This window comes from Nicotiana attenuata, unplaced genomic scaffold (assembly GCF_001879085.1).
Source record: "Nicotiana attenuata strain UT unplaced genomic scaffold, NIATTr2, whole genome shotgun sequence".
Taxonomy (NCBI): Eukaryota; Viridiplantae; Streptophyta; class Magnoliopsida; order Solanales; family Solanaceae; genus Nicotiana; species Nicotiana attenuata.
Window position 1 is genome coordinate 7,164 of NW_017678071.1, and position 17,335 is coordinate 24,498.

The 17,335-nt window shown below is 39.4% G+C and overlaps 1 protein-coding gene across 1 annotated transcript; it reads right to left on the reverse strand.

The window, feature by feature from the left end:
* Positions 1-1,142: 1,142 nt before the first annotated feature.
* Positions 1,143-6,843, reverse strand: LOC109221539. The gene is made up of 4 exons (XM_019386015.1): positions 6,237-6,843; positions 5,895-6,010; positions 2,741-2,984; positions 1,143-2,633 (listed from the first exon to the last, which is right to left on the reverse strand). The coding sequence occupies exons 1-4, from the start codon at positions 6,582-6,584 to the stop codon at positions 1,311-1,313; spliced, it is 2,031 nt and encodes a 676-aa protein (XP_019241560.1). The 5' UTR covers positions 6,585-6,843; the 3' UTR covers positions 1,143-1,310.
* Positions 6,844-17,335: the final 10,492 nt, after the last annotated feature.

A 17,335-nucleotide genomic window follows, 5' to 3' on the forward strand; every position in this document is an offset into this window, starting at 1 on the left:
GATCTACATTTTCAAGGTGCTTAAACAGGTTGATCCTGATATGGATATAACGACATCTTCGAGAAGCTTACTCAGGAATGCGTTCTAAAAAATTTCTGCTTGATAGTTGAAGCTTTACTATACAACGAAAAGCCTATAATTCTTCTTAGGAGATTTTTTTTTATCATTTTTCTATTGCAAAGATTGTAACTATCGTTGCTAGTGAGACTTTTTGGATAGGGTGTGAGGGTTGAGTCCTTTATTTCTTTTTGGATTTTTATAGTTTGCTTTATGACATAGACACACGTTAGTTGTTTCTTTGTACATAGGGAGATTAATGTGAATAAGAGTATTCCTCTTAAATTCAGATGGTGTCAACTATATGCAGGTGGAGATTGTGCTATGAGGTTTTAGGAGATTAATATTGGTTATTGAGATGGAAAAGAGGAAATAGTTGTGGAAGACGAAACCTTCCAATAAGAGGACTGATGAAACGGAGAGTTCTGGTTCTTTATCTTCGGATTCAGAGAGATAATATGTTAAGCAGGTAAAGAAAAAAAAAGTGAAGATTTTTTGGTCTTTCAGTCGTGCGGGTCATGGGTTTTAGTGCAGTTGGGTTTTGTGTTGTTGGGTTGGGGTTTTTGTTCAGATAACGCCACATGTCATATCCGTTAAAATAGACGTAAATATAAAACTTTGTTGGACGGCAGGGTATATGTGAACGGATAGTATAACGGAGGATAGGATTGAACAATAAACAAAAGTAGAGGGATATATTTAACTTTGTTGGACGCCAGGAATATATGTGAACGGATAGTATAACATAGGGTAAGATTGAACAATAAACAAAAGTAGGGAGATATATTTGACCCTTCTCCGTTCTTTATAATGTAGGACAAAACAACAAAATCAATGGGTTTAGAACAAGTTTGCTATGTTCCGAAGCAATAAGTAGTCAATTCATGACCAACCCGCAACCACCCCGCAACTGCCTAAATTTTAAATAACGTTTCAACCCGCACCCACAAAACTCAAACCCGCACCGCACCCTCATACATCCAAACCCGCCCGCACCGCACCGCCCCATTGCCATCCCTACCAGCAATACAAATGATTAATGTTCTCAAGAACTTCCGGCAGACCCAGGCACGCAAAAGACACAGTAGCCTAATTAACAGACCACTTATCACAACCCGAGAAAGGTAACATTAGGCATACAAATTCAAGACTAATTACATTCGACAAAAGAAAGCCACATGCAAAGATATCTACAGCTTCAGCAGCAAAACCTGAAATACATTTAAAGGAAACAAAACGATTGAATTTTCACTTCAGTTTTCCTCTTCAATATCTGTAAAACCCTCATCCAATTCACCAGAACCCAATCGTCTGTCAACCTGATCAACTATGTTCCCTGTGCTGAACTGCCATTTGCTAACCCTTCCAAGAGGCCTCTCGGAAAGTGACATCAAACCCCTTGTTGCAAAACCATTGGCTATGGTACCAACATCTATGGATCCAGAGTAAAGGCCCCGGCTTCCGGCACCCAACATATTTTGGGTCTGTTCACTACTGGACAGCACAGAAGGCAGTACATCAATTAGCTGTGTGCTGGGCTGATTAGAACCATTTATGAGCAACCGGAGTGTCTCCCTGGCATTTTTTTCAAGTACTGATTCCTTTTGTGGGATTAAAGGATTCACAATATTTGGGTGCAATGGTGGAAGAGTTCCAGATATAGCAAGTCCAGCACTTACTAAGTAGCCTTGGCCTGAAGAGCAAACATCAATAACTGGAATATGGACAATAGGATCACACATCAATGGTGTGAAAGAAGGAATCTGTTGCGAAGCTTGCAAAGATAGTGGCAACCTGATCAATGGGTCAGGCAGCAGAGGTGGCAAATCTAAAGTTGAGACATTGGTGACAGTAAGTGGCAGCTTTGTTGTCAAAATACTAGATGAACGAGCAGCTGCCATCGAAGAGAGCTGTGGTAGTGAGAACGACTCATTAGACAAAATAGGCAGATGCGGAGTTCCAACTGAGTATTGAGTGGACGCAGCAGGAGGGCACCAACAGTAATAAGGAGAGAAGACCGTTGAATCCAAAGAAGGGATAATAGCAGCAGAGCCTACAAAGGGAAGGTCAGCAACAAGTAGCTCCGAAGCAAGTGTAGGATTTGCTTCTTCTGGAAGCTTTTCGTCTTGTACGTGAACTGAACTAGGCACATCTACTCTGCCCGGTGTAGGAGTTTGTCTATCCAAACATGAATTGCTATCTCCACGGCGCCTTAGCCTGTCTTTAGCAATGCGTAGTGATGATGAGTTCCTGAGCAAGCTCTCTTTAAAAGAACTAGACCTAGGACTAAGGCTACCCAGGTTAAGAGGGCTGGATTTTGGTCCTTGAACACTATAATGCCGAGAGCGCTGAGGTTTTTGAAATGTAACTGATGTCTGAGCATCAAGACCATGTTCACATGAACCAATACGGCCATTCCCAGAAGGATTTGTTGCCGGCATTGAACTTGCTTGAGCGTTTGTGACTGCTGAACCAATGAGATAAGCTCGAAGACGTATGGCAAAACAGTCTATCCGGGATTCACTGATTCCAGTTAATTCAGCCAAGGAAGGTTTCTTCTTAAGCAAATCCCTCATCTATCCAAGCACAAAAAAAGGGAAATAATTATGTGACTAGCTTGCTACATATGTAAGTGCAAACAAAATTCAAAAGTTGATTGCAGTAATTGTGTGAAACAGTCTACCTTTCTTTTCAGCTCATTGCCAAGGAGCTTAGACTTTTCTGAGCACCAAAAATAGGAAGTCTCACCATCAGGAATGTTTATCAGGAAAGACCGCCCGGAATTGTCAGCCATAATATCTTTAATCTCCACGGCAGCACAATCAGATTGACAGAAGAATGTTGCCAGTCTCTCTGTGCTACCATCATCGCCAATGAATGAGATGCGCAACTCAGATGTGGGCAGAACTGTGAGGTTTAAGTTTCCCCTGTTGCAAAAAAGATATATAGAAATGTTTAGAAGAAGTCAGACTTCATCAAGTTACAGAATTATGTTAACTGTGAGCACATACAGCATAAAATTATCACTTGAGCATCCGATATCTAAATCTTTAGGAAGAGGTCCAAACCAAAATAACCTAGTATTACACCCTTCTTACTAAGGAACTCTCTAAGTTAGCTAGGAACAAATAGAACCTGTAGACAGCCAGATAATCTGCAATTCTTAAATGGTAACTGTCTTGAATTCTTCCAACAAACTGCATCCTTTCATCTTTTCTATTGTTTAATTTAAATAAATAAATAACAATTCTTATTAGCCCCAATGCAACATTGAAAGCATACATGTACTACCAATCATGTTCTCATACAAAAAAAGATTATCATTCAGGTGGGACTCACAATGTTTCTAAAAACAAAGACTGATCAAGTAAAAAACTCTACTAACTAGACCAAAAATACAGGCAAATAACACAGCTACAACTGCAAGAGAGGCTTTTCCCTATCCTATAATGAATACTTCTCTTTGTAACCCCTTTTTTGTGGGAAAAGGGGGGAAGAGGAGAAGCCAACCACACTGCCATTCACATAATTGTTACTGAATCAACATACTATATACCTAAATCACACAAATTAGTTTCGCAAAGATATGCAAAGCAAGAATCCATTTACTTCCTTAGACACACCAACAGAAGTAAGCAATTGCCTTGTTAACTAAATGTTATCTCAAAAGAGAGATTAAATTTTAAACAGCACATTGTTTGCATAACTTGAAAGCAAAAATAAAGCTATAGACAAACAACACCGCAGTAACATTTAAACAACAGAAATTAGTCAGCTCAACAATATTGAAACTTCAACAGATTTTGGATAGAAGGCAACCAAACCATGTCACAGAACACTCGGGAAGTACAAGACAGACATTTAGATAATTCAGATGGAAAGTAATTAAATCATGTATTATAGGAGCATGAAACTACCTTTACTTCTTCTTAATTCAGAATCATACTAGTATACGCCCACATAACCTACAAGTGAAAAGATATATTCATTTGGAAGCATGAACAATTGCCACCATTATTATTAAACAATACAGCATCCTGCACTTCTACTCATAAACAACTTAAGGCATACAACAGAAATACCAGACTAAGCATATTATTATTCAATTAAGAACAGAGGTATCTTACAATTTATCAAAAAAATGACCAAGAAAAAAATATTTTGGACATTCTGGAATAAAAATATTCTGAAGGAAGCAAAGGTAAGACATAGACAACATATACTAGAACATCACCCACTAACAGGTTCAAACACCCTTCTGCGAATTTATCTTAAGAGATGGAATACTCTCAAAGATAACCGAACAAAGAATTATTTTTCTATTTGCTTCAAAACAAATTAACAAATGTACACATTACACCAACCTTCATGGTGTCTCCACATGTCAATATGCACCTCCTAGCTATGAATACTCTCAAATCAAGACGCAGGGGTTAAAGATAATATCCAGCATTCAGTACCGATCAAAAGATGGTTAAGATGTGTCTGCAATTCATGTACAATATACTCAAAATGTGAACCCTAAACAAGTTTAAGGATCGTAAAGAAGAGTTTCCCTACTAAAATCTAACATTGAACAAGTTTACTTACATCTTATTATGGAACTAACAATACAAGAACAACATTATTCGGTAAATTTCAGGCACCACACTTTCAATAACAAAAAAATAGGCAGCAGTCGAAAAAGGAAAGAGGAGGTGGTACATAATGCAGTATTTCTTTCTCCTGTTAGTAATAGCCAGGACACATTATGAGGCAGTAAAATATTAAAATGTGTGTGTGTATATATATATACTCACTCCGTTCCAGTTTACGTGAACCTATTTCCTTTTTGGTCCGTTCCAAAAAAAATGACCCCTTTCTAAATTTGGAAACAATTTAGCTTACACTTACAACTCTAACCTTAATGAGAAGCTTTTATAACCACACAAATACTTTGTACCACTTTTTGACTTGTTTATGACCACACATTCAAAAAGTCTTCATTTTTTCTTAAACTCCGTGCCCAGTCATATAGGTTCACATAAATTGGAACGGAGGGAATGTGTGTGTGCACACACACTCCCCCATTCCAATTTATGTGAACCTATATAGAACAGGTTTCCATTTCTCAATTATAGCAAGAACATGAAAGGGAAAATTACATAAACTTCAGAATTCTCATCCTCTTAGTTACCCATCAGTCCACACTTAATTATAACAGCGCTCTTGTTTACTGCTGAAATAATTAATAAATTTTCAACCTGGACAGATGGCAATTCAACTGAAAAACTAGACATCTGCATGCCACCCCTCGAATGGAAGGCAGGTAAATAAGTACCAGATTCAAATACTATTTAATTAATCAAATTATAAGTGGATAATATATATAATAGTATTTTCAGTAGGTAACTAATCCAGATGTCATATTAACCTAGGCAGGTTTGCTTTTATATCACTCCTTCCCATGCCAATAGGTATGGTGTAAGCATTCGGCACTAGTACTAAGTGTCGGGTGTTTTGCCTGGATGTGTTTCCTAGCATGTCACAAAAAAGGATAAAACAAAAAAGACCAGCTGAATGCCACTCTTTTTTCCAGAACAGATACATTGCTAAGATGCAATGTTGGTAAAGAAATCATACTAGCTTTAACTTTCAGGACAGTCTGTTATGGAGAAAGAAGTGGACATAAAGAACAGTATACAAGGTCAACCACTCCATTGAGATAGAGCTGATTTAACTCACGTTAAAAGTTACTACATCAGAACACAAAACATTAACTATCAAAGTGGATGGATATTAGATCCAATATCCAAACGGCATCAATTAGTATAGAAGGCACAGTTCACGCTAACTACCTTGTGGCGGTCGGGCACAAGAGGGTTCCCTCCTTCTTGATCTTCCCAACGCGTATTGAAACAAGTGGAATGCACAAGCACCTTACTAGCATACCGACTTCTGCCGGTTCAAAATGCTGCCAAGAAAAAAAAGGACGGTCAGCATAGTTACCCCAAAAGATGAATCTCTAACACGGATAATACATAAAAATGAAATCTGATACAAAACCTAAACCGAACTCCAGATATATTACTTTATTATGGAGGAATCATTCAAAAAGGTTGTATGCTTTCTCAATGAAATTAAGCAGATATTCGGCAAATGATATGTAGATTGGAATATAGTAGATTCGGGAACAGCACCTGACTAAGTTGAGAGAATAAGCCGTCTTCGGCAGCACCAGAGGCAACATTCATCTTCAACAAAGGCTTTAACCTTTCATCGGCACGGCAAGCCCCCATGACCTGCATATCCAGAGCCTGAAGCCACTGCATTACATTATTCTCTCGATCGCTCCGCTGAAGCAATAGATCTCCATCTCCTTCCTCCACAAGAATCTCCGTCAACCTCACCGTCAGTCCTGACGTTGATGTGCTTACCACCGCCGATGTCGAAGATGACGATTCCTCCAATTCCTCGCCATTATGCGATTGCTCAACCTCATTCACCTCCCGATTGTCCATAGATTGTTGTTTCTCTGAATAAACCATTTTATATCTCAGTTTCCTAGATGACTTTTTATAAGAGATTAAATTTTGTGAGAGAAGATCAGAAACTTGATTCGAGAATCCGATGTTAAGCCTGAGGAAATTTTCAATTCGAAACCCTAATTTATCTCAGATCGATGAAAGAATCAACAAATTCAATCCAGGAGAGCGAAAATATCTCCCAACAACTAGGTCTTATAAGCTACAAATAAGGATCCAAAGGGATAATGCAAACTTTAAAATAAGGTGGACGGAGTCTGGGTCCTTACGGACTTCAAATGTTGTAATGAGATGTAATTTAGGGTTGAGCTGAGGTCCGCGGGCAATCATAGAATCATGCACGTCACGATTACATCGTAGTGGGTCCGGGTGTGGGACCAAAGTCGGTGATGATGTAGACTGCCACGTCAGCTCCACGGTGATTGCAAGATTGCTCTTGCTTAGATAGATAAAGTAAGTGTATTAAGATTAACCTAAGAGGAAAGAAGTGGGGCTACATTAACCAGAATTGGCCAATTCATGTCGATTTCATTCATTTTTATAGCAAAATCGCGGTATCATAATCTAGTGTTGACTACTGTAAGTAGAATTTTATGTTTTTATTTTAAGAATAAAATAATTATGCGGGTAATATCGATCGCCTTGGATACTGGTTTAAGGTTTAACATTTTTATATTTATACTAGTCTTAGGGTAGCTCACAAAGCGCGTATCCTATACAAGTGAATATACGATCTTAAAAAAATAAGTAATTATTATCAAATAATGTGTTGAGCTATTGAACAAAAATTAAAAAAAAATATAACTTCCTAAAACTGATAAATGTTGATGTTTACCCTAAAATCCGAGTAACAATTAAACTTGTATTGTGGTTTTAAAGATACGTGATTTAATCCAATACTAATTGATAAACAAGGAATCTAATGTATAAATTAAAGAGTAAAGTAAGTCAAACCAACGTATAAGCAGACCTCGACCTTGAACAATGGCGACCTCGAGGTAGGTGGATAAGAACAATAAAATAACAAGGCAAGTCAGATGAACAGTAAGCAAGAAAGTGAAATATGTATATTCTCTTCTCAATGATTGATACGTTACAAATGATTGGGGTCTCCTTTATATAGTAGGGGAATCCTAAATAAGGTACACTTTCAATTGTAGTAAGGAATCTTATTATATAGCTGTCTAACCGCCTAGTACAAATTCGTTCCGGAATTTACGCCGTGATCTTAGAGCCACTGCGGGAATCTCGCTCTTTTCGTTATTAAAGCATAATGGTATTATCTCGAGGTTGGTCGCACGTGGCCTCAGTGTTCATCAAGCACTCTAATCTTCGAATCTTGTACTTCGCCATCGGGCTCGCGCCCAGTCCATTTCGAACTTGTTCTCGAAGTGACCCTTGAGCCCACGGAATCGGGCATACCTGATTTCGATCGTATACAGATAGTCCCCGCGTTTCTTAGAGTAAGATGATAAGAAACGAATTGATCCTCGATCCTCTGATGCCTCGATCATGATGTCAATCACGTGATGTCAGCAATAGAAGTGATTGAAAGGTCGCGTCTGCATAGTTCCCAAGGCCATTAATTGAAGGCGGTTGATGGTCGGCCATTTGCTTCCCCAAACCATTGAAGCGACCACTATAAATAGGTCAATTTCACAACCTTTACAAACTTTACTTCTCAAATCTTTCCCAAATCCTTACTGGCTTCTTCATCTTCTCTAAGTTCATCCTTCCTCCAATTTGCGCTTGTTGCAACATCAACTTCTTCTCTTCTTTTGAGTTTCTCAACAACGATGGCTAAAATATTTAAAACCGTTCCTCAGAAAGAAAAATCCTCCTCATCATCGCGGCCGGTCGGTGGTAGAACGACGGTGCCACCTTGTATCGAGAAGTGTATTCCTAGGCCATGCGAGCTATCTTCTGATTTCAAAATCGATAAGCCTGCATCAGTTCTAGGCCGATGCGAGCCCATGTCCCGATACATCTGCTCGATAACTGAAGACGATCTTGAGCAGGTGAAAAAGGATTGCAAATGGGAGGATAAGGAGGTGGTGATTCCTTCCCCTGAAGAGGACATCACCACTCATGTGGAAGGATACTTAAGCGTGTATGCTTATTCTTTCACACTGGGTCATGTAGATCCGGTCATTCTCGATTTCTTTCACCAATATCGGGTGACCCTTGGCCAGATCTACCCTTCTTTCTGGCGCATCGTCAATTTGCTCAGGTATTTTTCGGGCAAGGTCAAGGGGATGTCTTTTACCCTCGACCACCTGATTAGGCTATACAGCCCTCGCCTCTATCGAGGTGGTTTGATAAAGCTCCAGCGTCGATCCACGAAGGCACTATTCTCTAGCATCGATGAGGACAAGGACCGAGGATGGATGAGCCGGTTTGTCCGAATCAAGACCTCCGACTTAATTCCCCCCGAAAGGATGCCATTCTCGAGGAATGGAACATGAAACGTAAGTATAACCCCATCGATGATGCTTACTACTCCGCTTTCTCTATTCTTCTTCGATCTAATTCATTTTCGATGGTACAACTTCCCCTTGGTTTCTTGGTGCGATTCCGGATCTCGCAGGTTGGGTTCGACAACTGGCCTCCACTTCTTCACATGCAGAACACTGTTGGCGTGATTTGGCCAAGGGTCGGTGGGAAGCTAAAAACCATGGTGAGTTCCCTTGTTCATATGTTGACGCTTCTCTGTAAAATACTTACTTTCCCCTTACGCAGGCTTGGAGACACTGTTGTTATGAGGCCGTCACCGCCTGGTGAAGAGAAAATCCCGAAGCCAACCAAACAGAAGAAAAGAAAAAGGGCTTCGCCAACAAGTTCCCCGAAGCCCAAGAAAAATAAGGCTCGAAAGCCTAGGGCCGATCCTGCAGCCCTATCTGCAGAAGCGGTCCAACACCTTCGGGATGACGAGGAAGAAGGAGAGGATGTCGACTGCTTGCTGGTAGCTCGGAAGAGGGGGAGCACTGAAGCTTCGAAGGCCGCTGAACCGGCAGCGGCTGACGCAGTTCAATCTCGAACCGAAGAAATCTCTGAGGGGAGCTCGAGCAGAGTCCCCGAGAGCCATCGGGCGGTAAAAGCATACCTCGTCTTGAAGGACATCTGGCGGGTGAACCCGAAGAGCCTAATTTTGAGTCCCTCCAAAGAGAAGAGAATGTCCCAAGTGAATCACTTGGGATAATTAACATAGATTAATCGCCGCCTGGCCCTGTGTTCTCCGAAGGGCAGTTCCGAGATGCCCGGGCCATAAAGACTCCCGACATGGGGACGACCCACGAAGGGAATGATATTTTCTGGGAATGTTTTGCGGGGGTCGATGATGGTCCCGACCCGGATGCTTCGTTTATTTTTGACGAGGCTTAGCGTCTTCTTAAACAAGTAAGTTTCTACCTCCATAATTATGTTTGTGCTTTATTCTCATTTTTCTGAGTCTGACTTTTTTCCTTTGTGGAAGGCTGTGACGCTCCATCGATAAGCATTCTCCAAGTCTCGAGCCGAGCTTTCCTGATCTGAGGCCAAAATCAAGAAGCTCATGGAAGAGAGGGACGACCTTAAACTCCTCTACGTTCAAAAAGTGGAGGAGATCAGGGACCTTCTAGCCGACTTGATGAAGGCTCATCGAGAATAGACCGAGCTCATTGAGCAGGTAATGTAACTTTTTGGGAGTTTGTTATGTATTTATTTGACTTAGCGACAAACATTTCGACTTTGCAGGCCCAGCAAAAGGGCGAGCTGGTAGAACAGTTTCGAGAGGAGGTCAAGGCGAAGAGGCCGAGACCCTAGGGTGGAAGCAGCATATGGATCGTCTTGCTTTGGAGAAGGACACGCTTCGGGCCCAGTTGGCTTCGGTCGAATGTCAACTTCAAAATGTGAAGGTGGAAAGCTTGGCCCGGAGACGGAAGATTGAGGAGCTTGAAGCTAAGTCAGCCACCGAACTTGCAAAGGCTAAATCTAAGGGGGAAGCGTTTGTGGCTTCTTATCGAGCTGACGCCGAGGCTGCCAACATTCGGGTGTCGCGCCCCCTTTTTTCCCCCTCGCGGAGAAAGGTCCGGGTTTCGACATTTTCATGGGGGAATAACTCTTTTCCTTTTGGGAATTGGGTTTTTAAAGAGTCGCCACCTAACGAATTATGGTGCGTTAGGGCACCTTGAGAAATTAACTCATGGACTAGTTTGCATTACGAGAGATTTAGGGTAAGGGCTCGAGATAACCTTGAGGGGAAGGTGTTAGGCACCCCTCGCGGTCCACAACGCTGGGTCCCGGCCGAACTTATATTCATGTGAATTAGTCAAATAAATAGATAAACAGTTTTACCACGCACTTGCAAGTAAAGGCTTGTTTTGACATTCAAGTAATGAAACAAGGAAAAGGGTTTGAACAGGTTGCACATATATAAAGAAAAGTAAATTCATTTAAATAACGGGAGTTAGGAAAGGAGTCCTAGGTTGGTTAGCCTACGAGATCATACCCACACAATGACCGATAATCACTCCTCAATGAGGGGCTACACGTGGCATTAGCGCGTAGTCATCATATCCTTACTAACCAATTCCCTCCCCTTGGTCATAGCCTAAAGCATTCTAATAACCTTGAAAGATATCCTATGTGTGCACTACCCGTCCCTTCCTTGTGGCCCTGGAGGTATTTAGAACCTCTAATTTTGGGTAGTTCTAGACCATCCTAAGGTGTTTAAAGGAGAAAACGCGTCAAACAAAACAAGTAGGACTGTATTTCAAAAAAGAAACAACTAAAGGCTCACATTTACCTCCACAAACATAACAAACAAATGCACGTCTCAGACGATTGTTTTTAAGTATTTGAGAGAAAACCTTAGAACATGATATCTAGGTGAGCTGAGAGTATACAGTATTGAATTAGGAACAAAACGTGAAAGAACTGAGTCCATTTGCCTACTGACTTTAAACTTGCTGAGTATGAGCAATCGCAGATAGCAGAATATGGTTTTACAGTTGCAGAATTTTAATAGTCCTATAGGCTTGCCTAGGCGTACAACAGTGATGTCTTATGAGCATGATATCTATGTTGATTAGGAATGCAGTAAAACAGTAAAACGATTTTCAAACGAAAACTTGAGATCTTATAGGCATGCTTTCTATCAGTATTAATTTAAAGCAGTATTTGAAGACTTATTTAAAGAAGCGGACAGACTAATAGAATTAAACCAATTCAGAATAAACAAACGTAGATTAAACTGATTTATTTAACTAAGCTGATTTTAAGTTCTATAGGCATGATTTCTATAAGAGGTGATTTTAATTCCTATGGGCATGATATCTAATTATTAAAAGCCATTTAGACCCTATAGATATGGTTTCTAATTGTGTGAAGTAAAGCAAATATAACAAACACATTTGAATCAACACGACCCTATAGGCATGGTATCTACCCAGTTTTACCCATAATATATATACTACCCTCCCTTATCACTAAACACCCCACTGTTTGTTTACAATAATTATTACAGACCAATTAACTTAATATAAATTATAGAAATAAACAGAAATTAATCTATAGGGACCCTGCAGCAGGCCCAAATGATTTCCAAGCCTCTAGTAGCCTCAAATGCCAAAGTGCCATAGCCAATTTCATGTCCAGGTGTGTCAGAGTTCCCAAAGGACCTCAAGTATCCCGGGCAGTGCCCACACCCAGACTTTCCCAAATAGTAACTGATTATTGTGCAGTGTGGAAAGGCCAGCTCTGACATGCCAGAGTTCAGAGAGATCTCAAGGGTCGCAAGGCAGTACACATATCAGAGGGGCAGAACCTAGTAGTCTAAGAGTAAAGTGAGAGTGTTTGTCATAGTTTTGAAAAGGTTTTGAAAATAGTACAGAGATCACTTTAAGAGTGAAAAAGGTTTTTAGAAACAGGCAATAGTTTGGTAGTAAAAGACAGTTTGAGAAGAGTGCCAAAACTCTTTTGAAAACAGCAGATAATCAATAAAACATTCAGATTCAGAAACACTCAACAAACAGATCTCACATGGGGATGAAGGGATTGGGGTACATAAGTCATATATAGAAAACCCAACATGATCACACAATTAAGGGAGTAAACAGATATTCACAAACAGGCTGGTTAAGTATCAGATAACTAAGTGAATTATAGACATGCTATTGAACAGGACAGAGTTTAAACATGCTAGTCAAAGAAGTAAACAAGAGGACAAGTTGAATTCATAGCTGATGAACTAGTGCAGGAATGTAACACATAGGGTTTGCATTTCAAAATTTAACTAGAGACATACCAGTTGAAGAAAAGAATGCAGAATATAAAGCAGATACAGTTCCAATATCTAGCCTTGGCTTTCAACCGACTAGACTAGTGAGTATCACAAGTAGCAGAGAAGAAAAGAGAGTTTTAGAGTGTAAGTGTGCCTTTTGTGAACTAATGTTCTCTCTCTGAAGTGAGAATAGGAGAGTGCTTATATAACAGTTCGAGGGTAGAATCAATAAGGTAAAAGAATCGGAAATCAGCAATTAGAGAAATTCAGGGAATCAATCACATGTAAAATCAGTATGTCTTTCCTTTAATCACGGGATAATTACTGGTACAAGAAGGGCAAACATTTAAGGAAGGAAATCAAGTACAGAGTAGGTAATTAGGGGTTAATACACAGGGTTTCAATTAAGGAAACAATCAGTAAGAATCAGTAAAATAACACATAAGGCAAGGGAAAAAATTAAGGCAAGCAGTCCAATTAAGCCGAGTAAAGAAGTAAAAATTGAAAATTTCGTTAAGGAGAAGTGTTCAAATCAAAGCAGGAAATAAGGGATTCAGAATAATCAAGGGTTCAATCACAGAGAGAGTCGTGAAAGAGTCGGCAAGTTTAGCATATAAAACAAGGCAAGACATGAATAGTCAGCATTCGACACATAACAAAACAAATAGTTAAAACGACACTGATTCAAGGAGAAAGATACAGGTCTTAACATGAATAATCAGGATGAACACAAGCATATAGAATCAGTGAAAGGTCGAACTAAGAAATTCAGTAGAAGCATATTAGGGCAAGAAAATCACGAAAAATCACAAGAACCCAGGCAAGAACAAAGGCAGTACTCAAATAACTCAGAACCCAAACAAAAGAGTCGAAAAAATTAGGGCTTTTAGTAGAAACGAGTCGAAGTTGTAGCAAACTTACAAAATCAGTTCGAAACACATGAGAAGTAGAAGATCAAGCACTCAAAAATCATCAAACATTTTGTAAAAGAAATTACCGGAAACCCTAGTTTAGAAAAAGATGAAAATCACTTGAAAATCATACGATTCTTGTAAAGAATCTCAAGGTTATTGTAAAACTCACATGAAACAAGCCCAAATCATCTAAGATCTGTACAGATCTAAGAGGTTTAGAAAAAAGAAATTAGGGTTTTTAGGAGAACAACACAGAGGTGAAGAAACATGCTTAGAAACCCATAGATCGTAGTCAATATGGGACGATCTTACTCGAAATCACACTGGAACAACCTGAAACATGCGAGAAAGGAACCATAGATGCAAGCCAACTAGCCCTGGTCCCTTGAGGACCTTGGAGATGGCAAGACTAACGTGAGGGAGGCCATTGGAGGCCTGGGAGGTGGTGAGAAACCACCATAGATAGCCATGGACGACTGTTAGTGAGGTTTGATTAGGGTTAGGTTTGAGAGCGTTTGAGAGGGGAGAGGGGTTTCAGGGCGGAGGATGGTGTAGAGTGATAGGGTTTGGGGGGGGGGGGGTCTTTTGGTTTATTTTAGGAAGGGTTGTTTGTGGCCGTTGATCTCTATGATCAATGGCCGAGATTAAAGGGTATTAGGGCCGAATCAGGTCTTCAGGTTTGGGCTGGGTAAATTTAAGTGGGGACTGGGCTGGTAATTGGGTTGAATAGGGGCTGAAGTTGAAAATAAAAATAGGCTAGATTTTAAATAGCCACTTTTAATAACTATATAATTTATAAAAATAATAAATGATTTCCAAAAAAATATTTTCGTGTACTAAAATGATTTAAAATACTTATTTAACATTTTAAAAATATAAAAGACCATTTTATGCATCAATAATGTAATTATGCACTGGTATGAGCTATTATTGCAAAGATGTGCAATTAGCCTAAAAAATGTAAATATAACTATAAAAATGTACTAAAAATATTTAAACACTATGTTGGCATAAATAAAGAATTTAGATGACTAAATCATCACAAAAGTAATTTGAAGAATAATTATTGGATATTTTATAAATAAAAGAGAGGAAATAAATTGATTTTGGAGCTCTTAAAATTATAGAAAAATTATTTTAAAAAAATGCTTATGCATGCTTATAACTGCACATGTGCTATTTTGAAAGTATATATATGTATTAAAAATATATGAGGAAAAATTGGGTATCAACATCGGGCACAGGAAATCTCTATTGCTACTGAAGTCAAATTGTCATGCGCTGTCGATCACGCCAGGCGACAATCCTGGAGAGAGACTCTCGAGGAAGTGCACGCTCGTGGCTTTGACCTCTCAGCTGATATCGAAAAGGCAAAAACTTTGGAGGACAAGGCTGCCGCTTTACTCTCCGATGATGAAGACTCTGCTAGTGGTTTCGAGAGCGGAGGAGATGAGGATGGATCCCCCGAGGAGGAGATTCTCAAAGATGTGTCTCCAAAGATGCAGCCCCTAAAGTAGACTAGGCCTTTAGGAGTTTTTTCTTTTTCGTTTTGTGTAAGGCTCCATGTAGGCATTGTAAATATTTTTCATGTTTATAAAGAATTCCTTTCCTTTCCGCTCCGTCTCTGATTTGCTGTGAAGTCTACTTCGTTTTCATTTTGTGATGAATTAGTTTTTGATGTCATAACTTCAATAATAGAGTGAGCACCGGCTCGAACTCAGAGTAAGACAAACCCTTAGGTTTTTTTTAGTAATCGATGGGCGATCTTATAATAGAATACATCTTAAGGTTTTTTGGTGAATCCTCGAGCTATGCTTAAGTCGATTTTATGCGAGCTCGGGATGGTGGGACCCTCAGGTCCAAGTCGAGTGAGAACACGGTCTCGAACTCTGAATGTTTTGACCCTTAGGTTCTTTTAGGCTGGGCCTATAAGAGATGGCTATTATTTTTCCTTTTCGGCTTTAAAGACTTAGTAAAAATTTCTTTATGCCTTAGCATGCATGTTTTACCCATTGGGTTTTTTGTGGGTTTAGTGTCGATCGGAACCCTTTTGTTTTTAGTGCCTTAGCACAAGTTTGTATTTGAATAATTTGATACCTCTTAAGGTTTTTTGAGGGTTGATTTTATCGAAGCCCTTTGATTATTTTGCTGAGGGTAGCAAATTATCAAAATACAACAAACCAAAAAAAGGGTCAACCGAAAAATCCTCAAAAATCACCACACCTCAAAATTAACCCATAAAGAATTTTGAAGCACAAATTATACATCTTTTACTAATTAATCCTTTAAAAAGATTAGAGCTTTTTGAGAAAATTTAACCCCCAATTTCAAAAATCAAACAAGGCAAGACTTGTTAAAACTGACTTTAGCATTTCGTCGAACACCTGGTGTCTGCAATTCTGCAGATTTTGTTTTTTGAATTGTTGCGACGATTGGTTCATTATAGTTGTTGTTTGATCGTTTGGCATCAATCACTTGCTCAGTTGGAGTCGATTGGCATTGGTCTTGTTCAATTTGGACACCTGTAGTTCCATGCTCGACCAACTGGTGTTCGTCGGCCATATTCAGTTGGTTGGAGGAGACTACTCCAGCATTGAAATTGTCTGAAACTTGGCGGGTCGATGGTATTGAAGTGGAGAACAATATCCACTGCTTGGAATCGCTCGATTTGAACCAAAACCAATACGATAAATATCAGTTTTGCCCGGGCAATTTTTCGCTATAGTCTTGACCCGCCATTGTTGAAATTTGCAGCAGCTTGGGAAGAAATGAGAGGGGCGCCTAGGTGGGTTTTATGCGCAATGGTGAGACGCATCTTTTGGGACTGGTCCGGTGGCTTTTCACCACCGGACGATGACACAGTGGCCATTCTGCCGTTGCTGTGTTACTGTTCACAGCAGTCGCACCATTTGGGGGAGGGGATTAGGGGATTAATGTTTGAATTTTATTTTACTTTTATTTTTAATTTTAATTATTTTTAATCTACCATGCGATATGGCATCTACACATTGTTATTTTTGACGTGGTATCCAACGTGGAAGAGATTGTGTTACACGCACTGACAGCCTCCTGTCATAAGCATTTATTATACACGATTTGAAGGAGTGTAAGTGTTCAGTTGGCACATTGTTGAGTTTGGGGATCGACATGACAAAGTGGCACAAGTATAAGTGCCATTTAGCCATTCTGCCTTTCAAGAATGAAAGCTAATCTAATGACACTACTAAGAACTAATCCCCGGGGAAATATATATATATATATATATATATATGTACTACATTAAAAGCATGAAGGTACTTAGTGAAATATTATTTGTTTTTTTACCCTTCAGTAAGTATAGTTCGTACTGAACAAAACAACCATTTAATTATTTTCCTAATATATAGAACTTTTCAACTAAATTTTTGTATATTAAGGGTGTGTTAGGTATGAAGAAAAATATTTTTCGGAAAATATTTTTCAATTTTTCCATGTTTGGTTAGCTTAAATGTTTTGGAAAATATTTTCCTCATCAACTCATTTTCCTCCAATTTCTCTATCAAAAGAAGGGAAAACATTTTCCAAAACTCCTTCTCAACCTT